The 13412-nt window shown below is 33.1% G+C and overlaps 1 protein-coding gene across 1 annotated transcript; it reads right to left on the reverse strand.

Annotated features, from left to right (window-relative positions):
* Positions 1–6391: 6391 nt before the first annotated feature.
* On the reverse strand, positions 6392–9621 carry LOC109020673 (60S ribosomal protein L30-like). The gene is made up of 5 exons (XM_019003195.2): positions 9424–9621; positions 9145–9250; positions 8056–8157; positions 6755–6823; positions 6392–6662 (listed from the first exon to the last, which is right to left on the reverse strand). Exons 1-5 carry the CDS (start codon positions 9442–9444, stop codon positions 6622–6624), a joined length of 339 nt encoding a protein of 112 aa, XP_018858740.1. The 5' UTR covers positions 9445–9621; the 3' UTR covers positions 6392–6621.
* Positions 9622–13412: the final 3791 nt, after the last annotated feature.

Genomic DNA, 13412 nt, shown 5'->3' on the forward strand with positions numbered 1-13412 from the left:
AGCAAAGATGAAATAATATGTCACTCGGTACTTGGCAAGAGAGGGATAAGTTGTAAGACAAAAGATATATTGTCTTGGTGGGAGCTAAGATAAGGTCCATCATATTTAAAAGAATCGTGCATGGTTATCATAATTTATGTAGCATGTGGTTTAGCCAGATACGATATCCTCTTTGGCACTTTGGATAGCGAGCAAATGGAGGGACTCGGGTTAGGCTTTGAGATAGAGACTAGATTAAGATTTGTATGGTGAATTGAGATTAGTTATATGCTCTTTCTTTGGAAAGAGAACAACATCGTAGCATGTATTTCATACAACATGTATTTTTGTGATAAACAGTAGAGGTGAGTGATGAATCCTTGCTTCCTCACCGTATGAGTCCTGTAGGTCATAATTGATGACCTTAATTTATTAATGCTCTTAGAATACATTTTACTATGTCAAGAGGTTAATGTTTTAGTGTTTGCTACTTTTACATGTTATCTATGGCCATGAATGATACGATCTGAAGAGACATTGCTGGAAAAGTGATTGGACTGAAATTGAATGACATGAAGGCAAATGGAAAACTACTTGGTATATCACATTGATAATGGTGTGTACTCACTGCTGGCAAGTTATGTTACTTCTTGGAAGTTGTGACATAGCAGTTGATAAGTGCCATGAACATGAAAACCAAAGAGTTCAATCTCCCTTTCTATGGAGTGATATTTATTGAAAGTAATGATTTCTTAATAAGTTTATAATAATATGTTGACGGTTCCTAGAAATCATTGAACCCATTTTTCTTTGGAATAAATCCTTACATCAGTCTACTATTGGCTGCAGCCAAAACACACCTGACGTGTGAACCGGCTGATGTGCTACGGTTGATATGCTCAGGTGGGTGGAGGAAAAAAAAAAAGGAGCGTATAGAGGAAAAGAAAAGAAAAAAAAAAAAAAAAAAAGAAGCCAGCTCAGGTGTGCTACTGCTGATGTGCTACAGTAGGTTATTCTATAGCTTTACTCTTTTCTTTGTCTCCTCTCTCGAATATGGAATCTTCAAATTAAAAAACAACATATGTAATTAAAAGTCGGACCTTATTTACTTTGGGATACTCCTGAACAGATTTTTATGTTTAATTTCAGAGTCTATAAAAGAGCAAGTCCAAACCCAGTCAAATTCAAAAGACTTTCAAGTGGGCAAGACGTTGGAACAACCTAAGAACTTTCAACGAGTGTGGGACTCTTAAAATAATAATGATGGGGTTTGAGAGTAATTCAGATCAAGAGAAAAAATTAGTCCGAAATTCGCTAGAAGATAGCCTGTACATACTTTAGTATTTGAATCATAACTTTCTACTCAAATATCGGATTAATGCGATTCTTAATGCGTTGGAAATCTATCTTAAAGGGCTACAAAGTTGTCTCTAATAAGGATTTTTAAATTCAAACTACTGAAGCATGTACGTGGCTACCAAGATGAGTCCTAAAATTTAAGCGATTTTATATGCTGGAATATGAAAGACATTAGGGTTTCTTTTCTACCCTATATAAGCATCTCATTAGCACAAAATTAAGAGTTTTTTGGAGAGGAGGAGGCAGAGTTCTAGAGAAGAGAAATTTTTCATTTTTATTATTTAGTTCTTCTATGGAGAACTAAATCTTGAGTAAGACCTAGGGTGGAAATTGATTGGTGAAAATACTTTGACTTTATTTCAATTCATATGTTAAGGTTTATTGTTTAAGATTCTAGGATTTAATTCTCCATTTGTTTTGGATATTATAAGTTGAGACAATTATATTAAATCTTGCTATGGTTTGATTTTGTTGAGTTATAGGATTATGAATATATGATTGTGACTTAAACAAGCTTTTCATACCATTGATGTGATATTCCGCTGCACTTTTATTTATGAATATAGGATCTTCTTTAGATCTAATATTCATTTTTATATATGAAAATCGTGGTTTGTAAATGGAGAATAGATTTTAAAATTAAATTTGAGAAAGTAGATGAATATAATGTCATATCTTTCAATTAGAAATTTAGTACTATAATTCTAGTTGTGTATATCGTTTGGATTGAAAAAGTCATAATATTGGATCCGGTTGATAGAAACCTAAAGCTTTACTTGTCTTCTTATATGTGCCCTAATCTCATTTTAACTACGTGCTTTAGGTAGAATTTTTAAATTCTTGTCATATTATAATTTGATCTTTTCTTTTAAGCTTGCGTCTTGCCGTCTTTCTTTCGACTCCCTATGGATCGACACCCTGAACTATATTATAACACCGCGTACTAGTTTGGGCATAATCAAAGGACGAGAGGCCCTTTTTGTTGTGAAGATTAGTATTCTCGTACTTAATAGCTATAATTGTCATCACAACATATTATGCTTAAATTTATCCTGCGATTTCATAGATAAATATTTTTGATGTGGACTTCTCTCTGAAAAATTACATGCCTAGTTCAATTCCCTCTTGGGTGTTATCATTGGCCAGCACTCTTGACACCATGGATCCTTGCCTATACCTTCATAAGGAACAAGATGCCACACGATGGGCCATTGTCATGGGCCTATGTGCTGCAATTAGGGCAATGGGTCATTGGGATCACCATCTTCTTCCCTTTAAAATGTTTCCACACTAGCGATCTACCCCCAATTTTTCTATGTGGGATAGGTGGGCGGCCATTAGGACTACATCTCGGATTTTCCAAGAAGACTTCTTCTACATTTGGAGTCACAAGGTTACCCAAATGCATCATGTCGGCGTTCAATTCAAACCCCAACGAAGGTATAGTACCACCAAATTCCATAGGGGTCAACTGTATTTTTTAGATAAAGCAAGTATCATTATTCATTAATTAACTATATTTAAGTTAACGAACATCATTGAAAACAGTAGTGTTCATAAAGTAATTCAATCTCAAGCGAGCTTCACTTGATATTAACCAATCACATATATATATATATATATATATATATATATATATATATTAATCATTCAAGCAAGCTTCACTTACTATTTACTACTGCAGTATGCGATATTGTTATCACTTAAAAGTAATTCACTTTTCAGTTTGTTTCATATTTTTAAGTATAAGATGTGTGGTAACTAGAACTAGAACTTAGTAACTAAAAAAAAAAATTATCAGATTAAGAGGACATTAAACAAAATATCTTGGAAAAAAGAACAAGCCCGAAAAAGCATTTTGTATATATTTGAAGCAATTTGGATAGTGAGATAAAATGAGATGAGATGAGATAGTTTTAGTAAAATATTGTTAGAATATGATTTTTTAATATTTTTATTGTTTTAAGATTTGAAAAAGTTTGAATTATTTTTTATATTTTGAGAATTTGAGAAAATTATAATGATGAGATGAGATGAGTTGAGTGTTTCTCAATCAAACGACTCCTTAATGTGATGAGTTTGATTATACTGAAAATTGACACAACACCATAGCAGAGCCACCAGTACACCAATATCAATAACTTCAATTCAACCCATGTAGTATTTAAGGAAGCACTCAGTAACTTAAATTTGAAACAATTCAATTGAGATCACTACCAAAGTAGTCACATTCTTCCAATTCCACATACTTAGGCTGTGTTTGGGTAACCAAGTATCCTCAATACTTTTCAAGTATTCTCGTACTTTTGAAAATACTTCACATACCAAACAACTTCAAATACTCTTAATGGGACCCACAAACTCACTTCAATCTCTACTTATAACTATTCACAAATATTTTATAATACTTATCACCATTATATATAAATAAAAAATAAAATCACTATAATATTTATTACTATTAAATATATAAAAAAAATCATTATAATATATAAATAAATAAATAAATCACTATAATATATAAATAAAAAATATTTATCACTATTATATATAAATAAAAAATAAAATCACTATAATATATAAATAAAAAATAAAATCATTATAATATATAAATAAAAAATAAAATCATTATAATATATAAATAAAAAATAAAATCGCTATAATATATAAATAAAAAATAACATCATTATAATATACAAATAAAAATAAAATCATTATAATATATAAATAAAAAATAAAATCACTATAATATATAAATAAAAAATAAATCACTATAATATATAAATAAAAAATATTTATCACCATTATATATAAATAAAAAATAAAATCGCTATAATATATAAATAAAAAATAAAATCACTATAATATTTATCACTATTAAATATAAATAAAATAAAATCACTATAATAATATAAAAAATAATCACTAAAATAAATAAAAAATAAAATCACTATAATATATAAATAAAAAATAAAATCACTATAATATATAAATAAAAAATATTTATCACTATAATATATAAATAAAAAATAAAATCACTATAATATATAAATAAAAAATAAAATCACTATAATATATAAATAAAAAATAAAATCACTATAATAAAATAACTATAATATATAAATAAAAAATAAAATCACTATTATATATAAATAAAAAATAAAATCACTAAAATATATAAATAAAAAATAAAATCGCTATAATATATAAATAAAAAATAAAATCACTATAATATATAAATAATAAATAAAATACTATAATATTTATCACTATTAAATATAAATAAAAATAAAATCATTATAATATATAAATAAAAAATAAAATCACTATAATATATAAATAAAAAATAAAATCACTATAATATATAAATAAAAAATAAAATCACTATAATATATAAATAAAAAATATTTATCACTATTATATATAAATAAAATATAAAATCGCTATAATATATAAATAAAAAATAAAATCACTATAATATATAATAAATAAAAAATAAAATTACTATAATATTTATCACTATTAAATATAAATAAAAAATAAAATCATTATAATATATAAATAAAAAATAAAATCAGTATAATATATAAATAAAAAATAAAATCATTATAATATTTATCTCTATTATATATAAATAAAAAATAAAAACACTAAAATATATAAATAAAAATAAAATCACTATTATATATAAATAAAAAATAAAATACTATAATATTTATCACTATTATATATAAATTAAAAATAAAATCATAATAATATTTATCATTATTATATATAAAAGTAAAATAAAATCACTACAATATTTATTAATATTAAAAAATCACTATAATAAAATCATTATAATATTTATTATTAAAAATCAAATCACTATAATATTTATGAGACCCACACATTTTTCAACTACCTACTCAAAAGTCAATAACTCAACATACTTCACACATCCAAACAACTCAAAATACTCTCAATGGGACCCACAAACTCACTCCAATATCTACTCATAACTATTCACAAACATTCTCAACACTTCTCAACATTTTTCAACACCCAAACGTACCCTTAATATCGAATCAGTAGCACGATAATACAATGGTGTCAAGTTGACGATAAAGATGGTTTAGAATAGGTCACAACTCACAGCTTAGCCCAGATGCTGGCTCAAGTTATAGTGGAAGGGCTATATGGCATACCCTATTCTTGAATAGCTAGACACTGAAAGCATATTTATATTTCAAGCCTCGATAATTCATGAAATCTATGAATATAATAACTATATCATTTAAATGACACTGAACAATTGCTGTATCAAAACGATAAAGAATTCCAAAAAGGTTCCATAATTCAGGTACTTTTTATTTCTTCTATGAAATTGATTATTAACATTTAAAAAGATTATATAAAAAGAAGAAAGAAAATCTTCTTCGCCATCATTAGAAACTCAGAATACTGATCAGGATTTAAATGGTAATCTACTATACAGTAAATTTGTTTATGCAAAAACACACTGATAAATAGACATTAGAGCGCTGCGCTTCCCATTAACCTTAACGACTCTGCAATCGGACCCCCCTACGTTCGTGATACAGTATCACTGCAGATGCTGGAGATTGGAGAGGTAAAGAGACTTGAGACGACGAATGAAAGAAGGCATTCAACTGCAAGAAAGATACACTACACTGAACGACAACGTTTACTTCCTAATTTTCAGGATAACCCAATTTTTTCGGAATAGTTACGGGATGTTCTGAATTCCAACCCGATTTTTTTCGGATTGGTTAATTCTGATAGGGTCGGGTACAGTTGCTTTTGTTCAGCCCTATTCCAAACTCCCCAACTTTGATACGTTACATCCCAGAATGTCTTGACCCGCAAACCGCCGAACACATTCTGGCAACGCGAAGCAATGATTTTAACAAAATTTGAACACAAGAACTCCTCATTTAAGAAAGAATAGGATGCAAGCAAGCCAATTATCTTAAGTTGCCTTGCCTGGAAACAACTTACTGGTTCAACCAGTCTGGCAGCTTCTATAAGAAGAGCTTTGGAGAGAAATGAAGATATGGAAACAAAGATCCAAGTCTTTCATATATGATTTTGTACTCATACAAACTAAAACATAAAATATTAGTCCCAACCACATTACTATTAAAAACACCATCAAGGCAACTTAGTCACTACTCAAATTATTTCAGTTAACATAAAAGCTTTGCCTTGAAACAGAAGACTCCTCTCAAATTCCAAAAAAGGGTAAAACCACCAAAATCTAGACGTGCTACAATTCAGGGCTTAATGTTCACTAGGCATGCTCTTGATGATATCAGAATCACCTGAAAACCATCAAATATTGCAACAATCAGAACAGATCACATTGTTAGTTTAGGACTGAAAAAAGTACAATGGCTCTGCTTCTGCTACATACCAGGATCAATGATGCTGAGACAGCAAACTCTGAAATATTTTCCACAAGCAGTCCCCAAATCAACATTGTCTGAAACAAGATAACCATTTTAGGACAGGTTCATAATAAATGAGCTCGGGTGAAAAGAGTATCACATGTAACTTTTTGTCTTCCTTTGCATGTTTGCAACCCAAGAGCCAAAGAAATAGCAAGAAAACAATTATCTTACAAACACAACAGTTGCACAAAAATTTCCAAGATAGTGATTTTTATCCTTAACATTCCTTCGTATTGCATTATTTTGAAATGAGTCTACTGCAAGAAATTAGCAGCACTTTCTGCAATTTAAATGTCAACAGTCATTCTATTCCTTTTTTGGTGGGTGTCGGTTGTGCTATGACACCTCACGTCTCATACATGTCCTGAGTTGCTAAAAATTAAGCAAACCACCTAATTCATAATGTTAAATGCTTTAAATATAATCTAAAGAAACTCAGAGGATAACAAATGAATCTTCGTCACTCCACATAAAATGCAAGGCCTTGGATGCTATAGAATTCGTGTCAATTTATATGTTTTCATTTATCTTGGAATTAGCAAAGCAAATCCATTTCTAAATCAGATTTGAAACACCCCTGCTTCACTCTATCTGAAGGATACCTGCAGACCAGAATTTACCGCCCCACTCCTGTTCTCTTGCTCGAAGCCACTCAATACTAGTTAGCTATCAACTTCCTTATATAGGTCAGACAGGAATGGTCCGTCATCTAAAGCTACTTCCGTGCAGCAGTTCAGCCAGATATGTTTTTTTATTGGCACCAGGTGTCTGATAACAAAGTCCCAACTAATCCCAGCAAGGAGTTTCCTATAAGTACACCTCAGATAATTCAAGGGGAAGTTCCCCTAGTCCGATTGCCACTAGAAATTGTTTGCACTCAAGAGGATTTGAACCTTTAAACCTTGAGGAAGCATACCACCAAGACCTTTTACCATTTGAGCCAACCCTAAGGGGTTTCAACCAGATATACATTATTTAATCATGAAAACATCCATTTGAGGGAGGAAAAATAAGACTATACATTTACATATAACTATACATTTACAAGAAGAAAAAATCCGATATCAATAAAATAGTCTGTTATCAATAAAATACCTAAACGAATAGAAGAAAGGACGTCCAATCACTGAGAAATGACAACTCATTGATGCCCAGGGGAAAAATCAAGTTCTAAAAAGCCTAATCTGACAGAAAAGTAGGAACAAAAAATAGGGAAGCAAACATCAAGATGAATCTAATATGATATTTAATGATAGAAACTTACTCCCATTGTAATGGTGAACTCCAACCTTTGCCAACATTGCATAATACTCTATTTCAGACTTCCGTAGAGGAGGGCAGTTGTTGGCAATAATGATCAGCTTCCCTAAAATGAATGAGATGTTTATTATTAATGAAAAAACCATCACAATCAAATGCCAATGAGTCATAACATGTAATAAAGATATCGACAGATGTTTACTTAAGCAGGCTATTTTCTTGATAGGTAAAATAAATTTACTCAAGCAAACTTGAGAATGTTTTGAGCCTAGAAATGAAATTGCGAGGCATACATAATATCCTCATCCACCAAACATTAGTTTCTATCACTCTAATTAATGTTTGAAAATGCAATTTAGATTTTTCATCTGTGCTATCAAATCTAAAAAACAAATAGGATATGATCATCAAATTACTAAAGTTGTCATTTAACCACCCAAACTACCACTTCTTAGCAATTTCCCCCTCCAAAGGATCCAACCGGGGAAATTGGAACTTATACTATTAAAAAAAATGGAACTTATATTTCAAACTGGGGGCAAAAACTACCACTTACTCGCAATTTTCCCCCCAAGGGATCCAACCGGGCAAATTGGAACTTATACCATCAAAAAAAGTGGAACTTATATTTCAATCTGGGGGCAAGGGACAAGTTTGATAGCTCGGTGGTCATATTGAAAGAAAAAGAGTTATGCGTGGGAAACGAGTAATTTCCAAACCAAATATTACTATAAGAGTGTAAGTGCTCCAGTTCTCTATTTCAACAAGAAAATGAAAGTGAAGGACAATTTATTTCGACGAAATACATACCATTGCCTAAGGCAGAACCAGGGAAAACAAGAAGAAAATGGACGAAAATAAAACTTAGAATCTCTGACCCCAGACAAATGTATTCCACATAAAAACAAACTCAAGAAACTTGTTTGCAAAGCGCTGCAGTATGACCAAATCATTTCAATACACATCACATTCTAGCTTCGAAATTGATTACGAGTTCATGATGCGATCCCTTATTGCGCAAGAGACAAAAGGCCCTGAGATAGTAAAATATCCCGGAATCAGATCCGAAAAAATACATAGAAACAAGATATACCTTTGGAGTTTCTCAGTGATTTGAGGACGGTCTTATATCCCAAGGTGTACTTGCCACTCTTCATGACGAGGGCGAGCCTGTTATTGATGCTCTCATGAGTCTTCTTCTGCAAGATAAAAAGTAGTTGATTGGGCATGAAATATATTATCAGTTTGGAAGAAACAAGGGAAAAGAAAATTTCAAATCACACAGTTCATGCCTCCATATTCACTAAAATTGATATGTGAAACGCATCTTAAGGAGTGTGCGTCAGAAAGATTGAAAGAGAGAGAGATTTACAGTCTTCTTGGCGGCCACCATGGTTGGGAGCTTTGAGTGGGAGAACTACTGCGAAGTAGTGGGAGCCCGAGCGTTCCAATGCGGCGTAGGAACCCTTGGATGGAGGCGCAGGAGCTCGTTTATACAGGAGAGCTGGATTAGGGTTTTTTCTCCTGCTCTTATACGAGCCTGTTTGGACTCGAGCTTTCCATATTCTGCTCTCCAAGTTTGTATAACCTTAACCAGGTGAGTTTTAGCTACATACCAGAATGCAAAAGGATGTAAAGATATTGTTGCATATTGTTCCTTGGATTAGTTTTGAATTAAAATGTTGATAATATTACAAGGGTGTAAGGCTGGATCGGTAGTCTTATTGGCTCATCTCAGAGTGTGGTTTTTTTTATTTTATCAGACCGGATCGGTCAACCGATCGATATATATAGGGGTGATAAATTGAGATCGGTAGGTCTCCATCCAAATTTTAGAGTACTCTCATTGGATTAGTTAAAGTTAAAGACAGTTTTGATAAATATAAGAAAAATTTATCTTTTGACTATTCTATTCACATAAATCTCCATATTAGAATATCTATTTTTTCATTGTATAATAATAAAATAATATAAGATGAATTTGGTTTTGGTTATTCACATTAAATCTCCACATTAGATTATATATTTATTCATTATACGGTAATGAATAGTTAATAATTTTAAAAATATTTAATTTTTTTAATTATTAATTTATTTAATTTTATTATATTTTACTATTCTACTTATTATATGTTAATTAATAATCATGTTCTTATTAAATTAATATATCACTAAGTCAAATTAATATATTAATTATGATAAAATATGTGATAGAAAGAAAGGGAAAGAGAAATAATTAATAAAATATGTATTTGATGTATGTACAGTAACTTTCAAATTTGGAAAAACTTTTCAAATTAATATATTAATTATGATAAAATATGTATTTGATTAATCCAATGTAAGCATATTTTACTCTTTAATAGCTAAATACTCATTGGATTTAGCTTTTAGCTAATCCAATGAGAGTGCTCTTAGAGGACCGAAAGGTTTCGGTCCAGTCCACAGTCTAGGATTTTTCATGACCGGCCAGAGCGAAGAAAAAATAAAAATAAAAAATATTTTATATATATATTTTTTATATAATAAGTGTACAATTAACAATATAAAATTTTAAATATGTTATTAATACTTGTTAATATTATATAAATTAACAATATTTTATATATATCTTCATCTAACCTATCACTATTAACAATATAAAATTTTAAATATGTTATTAACACTTGTTAATATTCTATGAATTAACTAATATATAATATCAATTAGTTAATTATATAACAAATATATAAATTAATAATATAATTTTCATCTAATTTATTATCATTAACTATATAAAATATTTTTTTATTGAGTTTGTTACATAATTCATATTAATAAGTCACTTAATTTAATTTAATATTTTAAATAAATTTTTTATTAATTATTTAAAAAAAAAAAAAGTCAGACCGAATGGACCGACCGGATAGATAGCTATCGGTCTGGTCCGGTCTGAAAAAATGATTCGGTCCATCGCCGGACCAGACTGGACCATTTGCACCTCTAGATATATATATATATATATATATATATATATATTTAAAGATTTTTTATATATATAATATCACAGAAAATGTAAGTGTTGGGTCAGGCTGGTGCTGATCCCACTCTTCGTTGTGGCAGAGGTTGGGGTAATTTATTCAGGAGGGCCGTGAGACCGATCTCGCTCTCCTCTATTTGAGGGATAAGGCCACATTTGGGCTGACCTTTCCCTATAGTGTCCCGCGACGAGGTGATTTCAAGCAGTTTATGACTGGACCCGCACCCACCTGTTGACGTCCGCAAGGAAGGTAGATTTTCATTTTCGGGCTACCAAAGGCTGACCTGCACTCCGCCGTAAGAGGGATAAGCTTACCCTTAGGCCTACATTTTCCTATGGTGCCCCGCAGGAAGGTAATCTATTGATGATCTTGTTGCCATAAATTTCGTTAGCCGCGCTTTTTATTGGTGGCGCCTTATTAGTAATGTGAAAGTGTGGAGCAGATGTTTTGCATTGTCCTGAACGGTCGCATTCTTATTAGATAAAAAGGAAAATACAAGCTAGATGAAGATGTGTTACAAAATTAAGGGACACGAAATCCCGCTCTGGGAAGGTCATCGTCCTTCTTTCTCTTTAGAGCCGTGCATCATCGCTTCCCCCCTCAAAACTGGCAGGGTGAGTTGTAGGTGGAGGTCTGCAGCAGTTTCTTCAGTGGTGCTTGGCCTAGTTTGTTCTGTTAGTATCGTCGAGGCAGGCCCTTAATCTTTCTGCTTTAGCTCCTGGACGTAGCATTCTCTCGTTGATACCTGCTCTCCTCAGACTTTCTCCCACTCCCTAGGGAGTTGGGAACTTCATTTTGAGGTGGTAGGTCGATGTGACGGCCCTTAAGTTGTTTAGGGTGGGCCTCATGATGATGGTGTTGTATGCCGACAGAGTCTTCACCACTAGGAAGTCGACCATAACAAGGATTGTGCAGGGCTACTTCCCACAAGGATGGACAGCTTGATGGTTCCCACAGGTTGAACAATGCTTCCGAAAAAATCTTTTAAGGGCATGGGGCGAGCAGCAGCCGGGAGGCCTCAATACCCATCTTGGCAAAAGCTCCCTCGAATAGGATGTCTGTGGGTCGTAGGGGTATAAGACCCCTTTTTTATCAACCTCCGTGAATGAGATTGCCGGAGTTGGGTCACCCATTTGTTGTTTGGCGGGATGATACTCCGTTGAGTATACCTCGTAGTATCAGGCCCGTCTAGCGTGTGCTTTCCTGTTTGATGAGGTAATGCCCCCGCCCGCAAACCCTCTAGCTATGGTTCAAATCCCCCCAAGAGAGGTGCTGCCTTGGTGGCGAATGGGGGGGACCTAGCGGTTCACCTGTATTTTCTGGTCGCCTCGGTCCCAACTTCTTTCTCTCGATCTTCCCCTACTTTCTTACTCTTATCTTCGGGCTGGGTGCGGTAGCATCTCTGTTGTTATGCATATTCCTTCCTCCCTCCCGGGGAAAAACCGTTTTCGGTATTGTGTGAGGTGGATTGATGGTACTTGCAGTTGCGGCGCATTATTCCCCGATCATCTTCCTTTTGTATGGCGAACATGGGCCGGTCATACCATGGTCCAAATCCCTTTGTCGAGACATCCTCTTGCCCCTTCTCTTGGGAGCCCTTCATCCCTTTTTAATAGGGCTTGGCCTTAGTTAGGGTCTTCTCCTTCATCTCTACTTTCTTCCTCTACGGCTCTGTCAACGCCTGAAGAGTGTATTCCGCATTGATGAAGTTGTCGACTTTGTCCATGAATTCTCGCAATGTCGCGAGAGTCCGTCTGGCTAGCTCGGCCATAAACTAAGAGCGTGGCCAGACACTTCCCAAAAGTGCCGCCAAGGTTATCTTCTCGTCTTGGTCGTCGATGGTCATGCACTCTTTGTTGAACCAAGCTAAGTAGGACTTCAGGCTTTCGTCCTCCATTTGTTTGATAGTGAAGAGGTATGCAACCGGACATCGCCTCTTTCAATTGGACATGAACTAGGTTAGGAACAGCCTGGCTAGCTCATCGAAGCTGTCCACCGATCCAGGTGTCAGTGATCCGAACCATACATGTGCCGACCCCTTCAGGGTCAGTGAAAACGCCTTGCAAGCTATTTCATAAGGGAAGCCATGCAGCGTCATGTGAGCTCTGAAGGTTTCCAGGTGCTCGAGGGGGTCCCTTCCTCCATCATACATCTCCATAGCAGGGACTCTAAATTTCGGTGGCAAAGGAACCACCATTACTTCTTCAGTATAGGGCAGACTCATGTTTGTGAGCAATTGGTCTACAGTTGATGACATACCCACTTTCCTTGCTATTTCCTCATATTTCCCTTTGAGGCTGTGGAGCTCGTCCTACATGTTTTTCTGCTCTTCATCCTTGTT

This window comes from Juglans regia, chromosome 14 (assembly GCF_001411555.2).
Source record: "Juglans regia cultivar Chandler chromosome 14, Walnut 2.0, whole genome shotgun sequence".
NCBI lineage: Eukaryota > Viridiplantae > Streptophyta > Magnoliopsida > Fagales > Juglandaceae > Juglans > Juglans regia.

Excerpts from the sequence above, each read along its gene's own strand:
- LOC109020673 (XM_019003195.2), bottom strand. The coding sequence starts at position 9,444 with ATGGTGGCCGCCAAGAAGACT. Across the intron at positions 9,251-9,423 it reads TGGTGGCCGCCAAGAAGACT|AAGAAGACTCATGAGAGCAT; the intron begins GTAAATCTCTCT and ends TTTATCTTGCAG. Across the intron at positions 6,663-6,754 it reads TCTCAGCATCATTGATCCTG|GTGATTCTGATATCATCAAG; the intron begins GTATGTAGCAGA and ends GATGGTTTTCAG.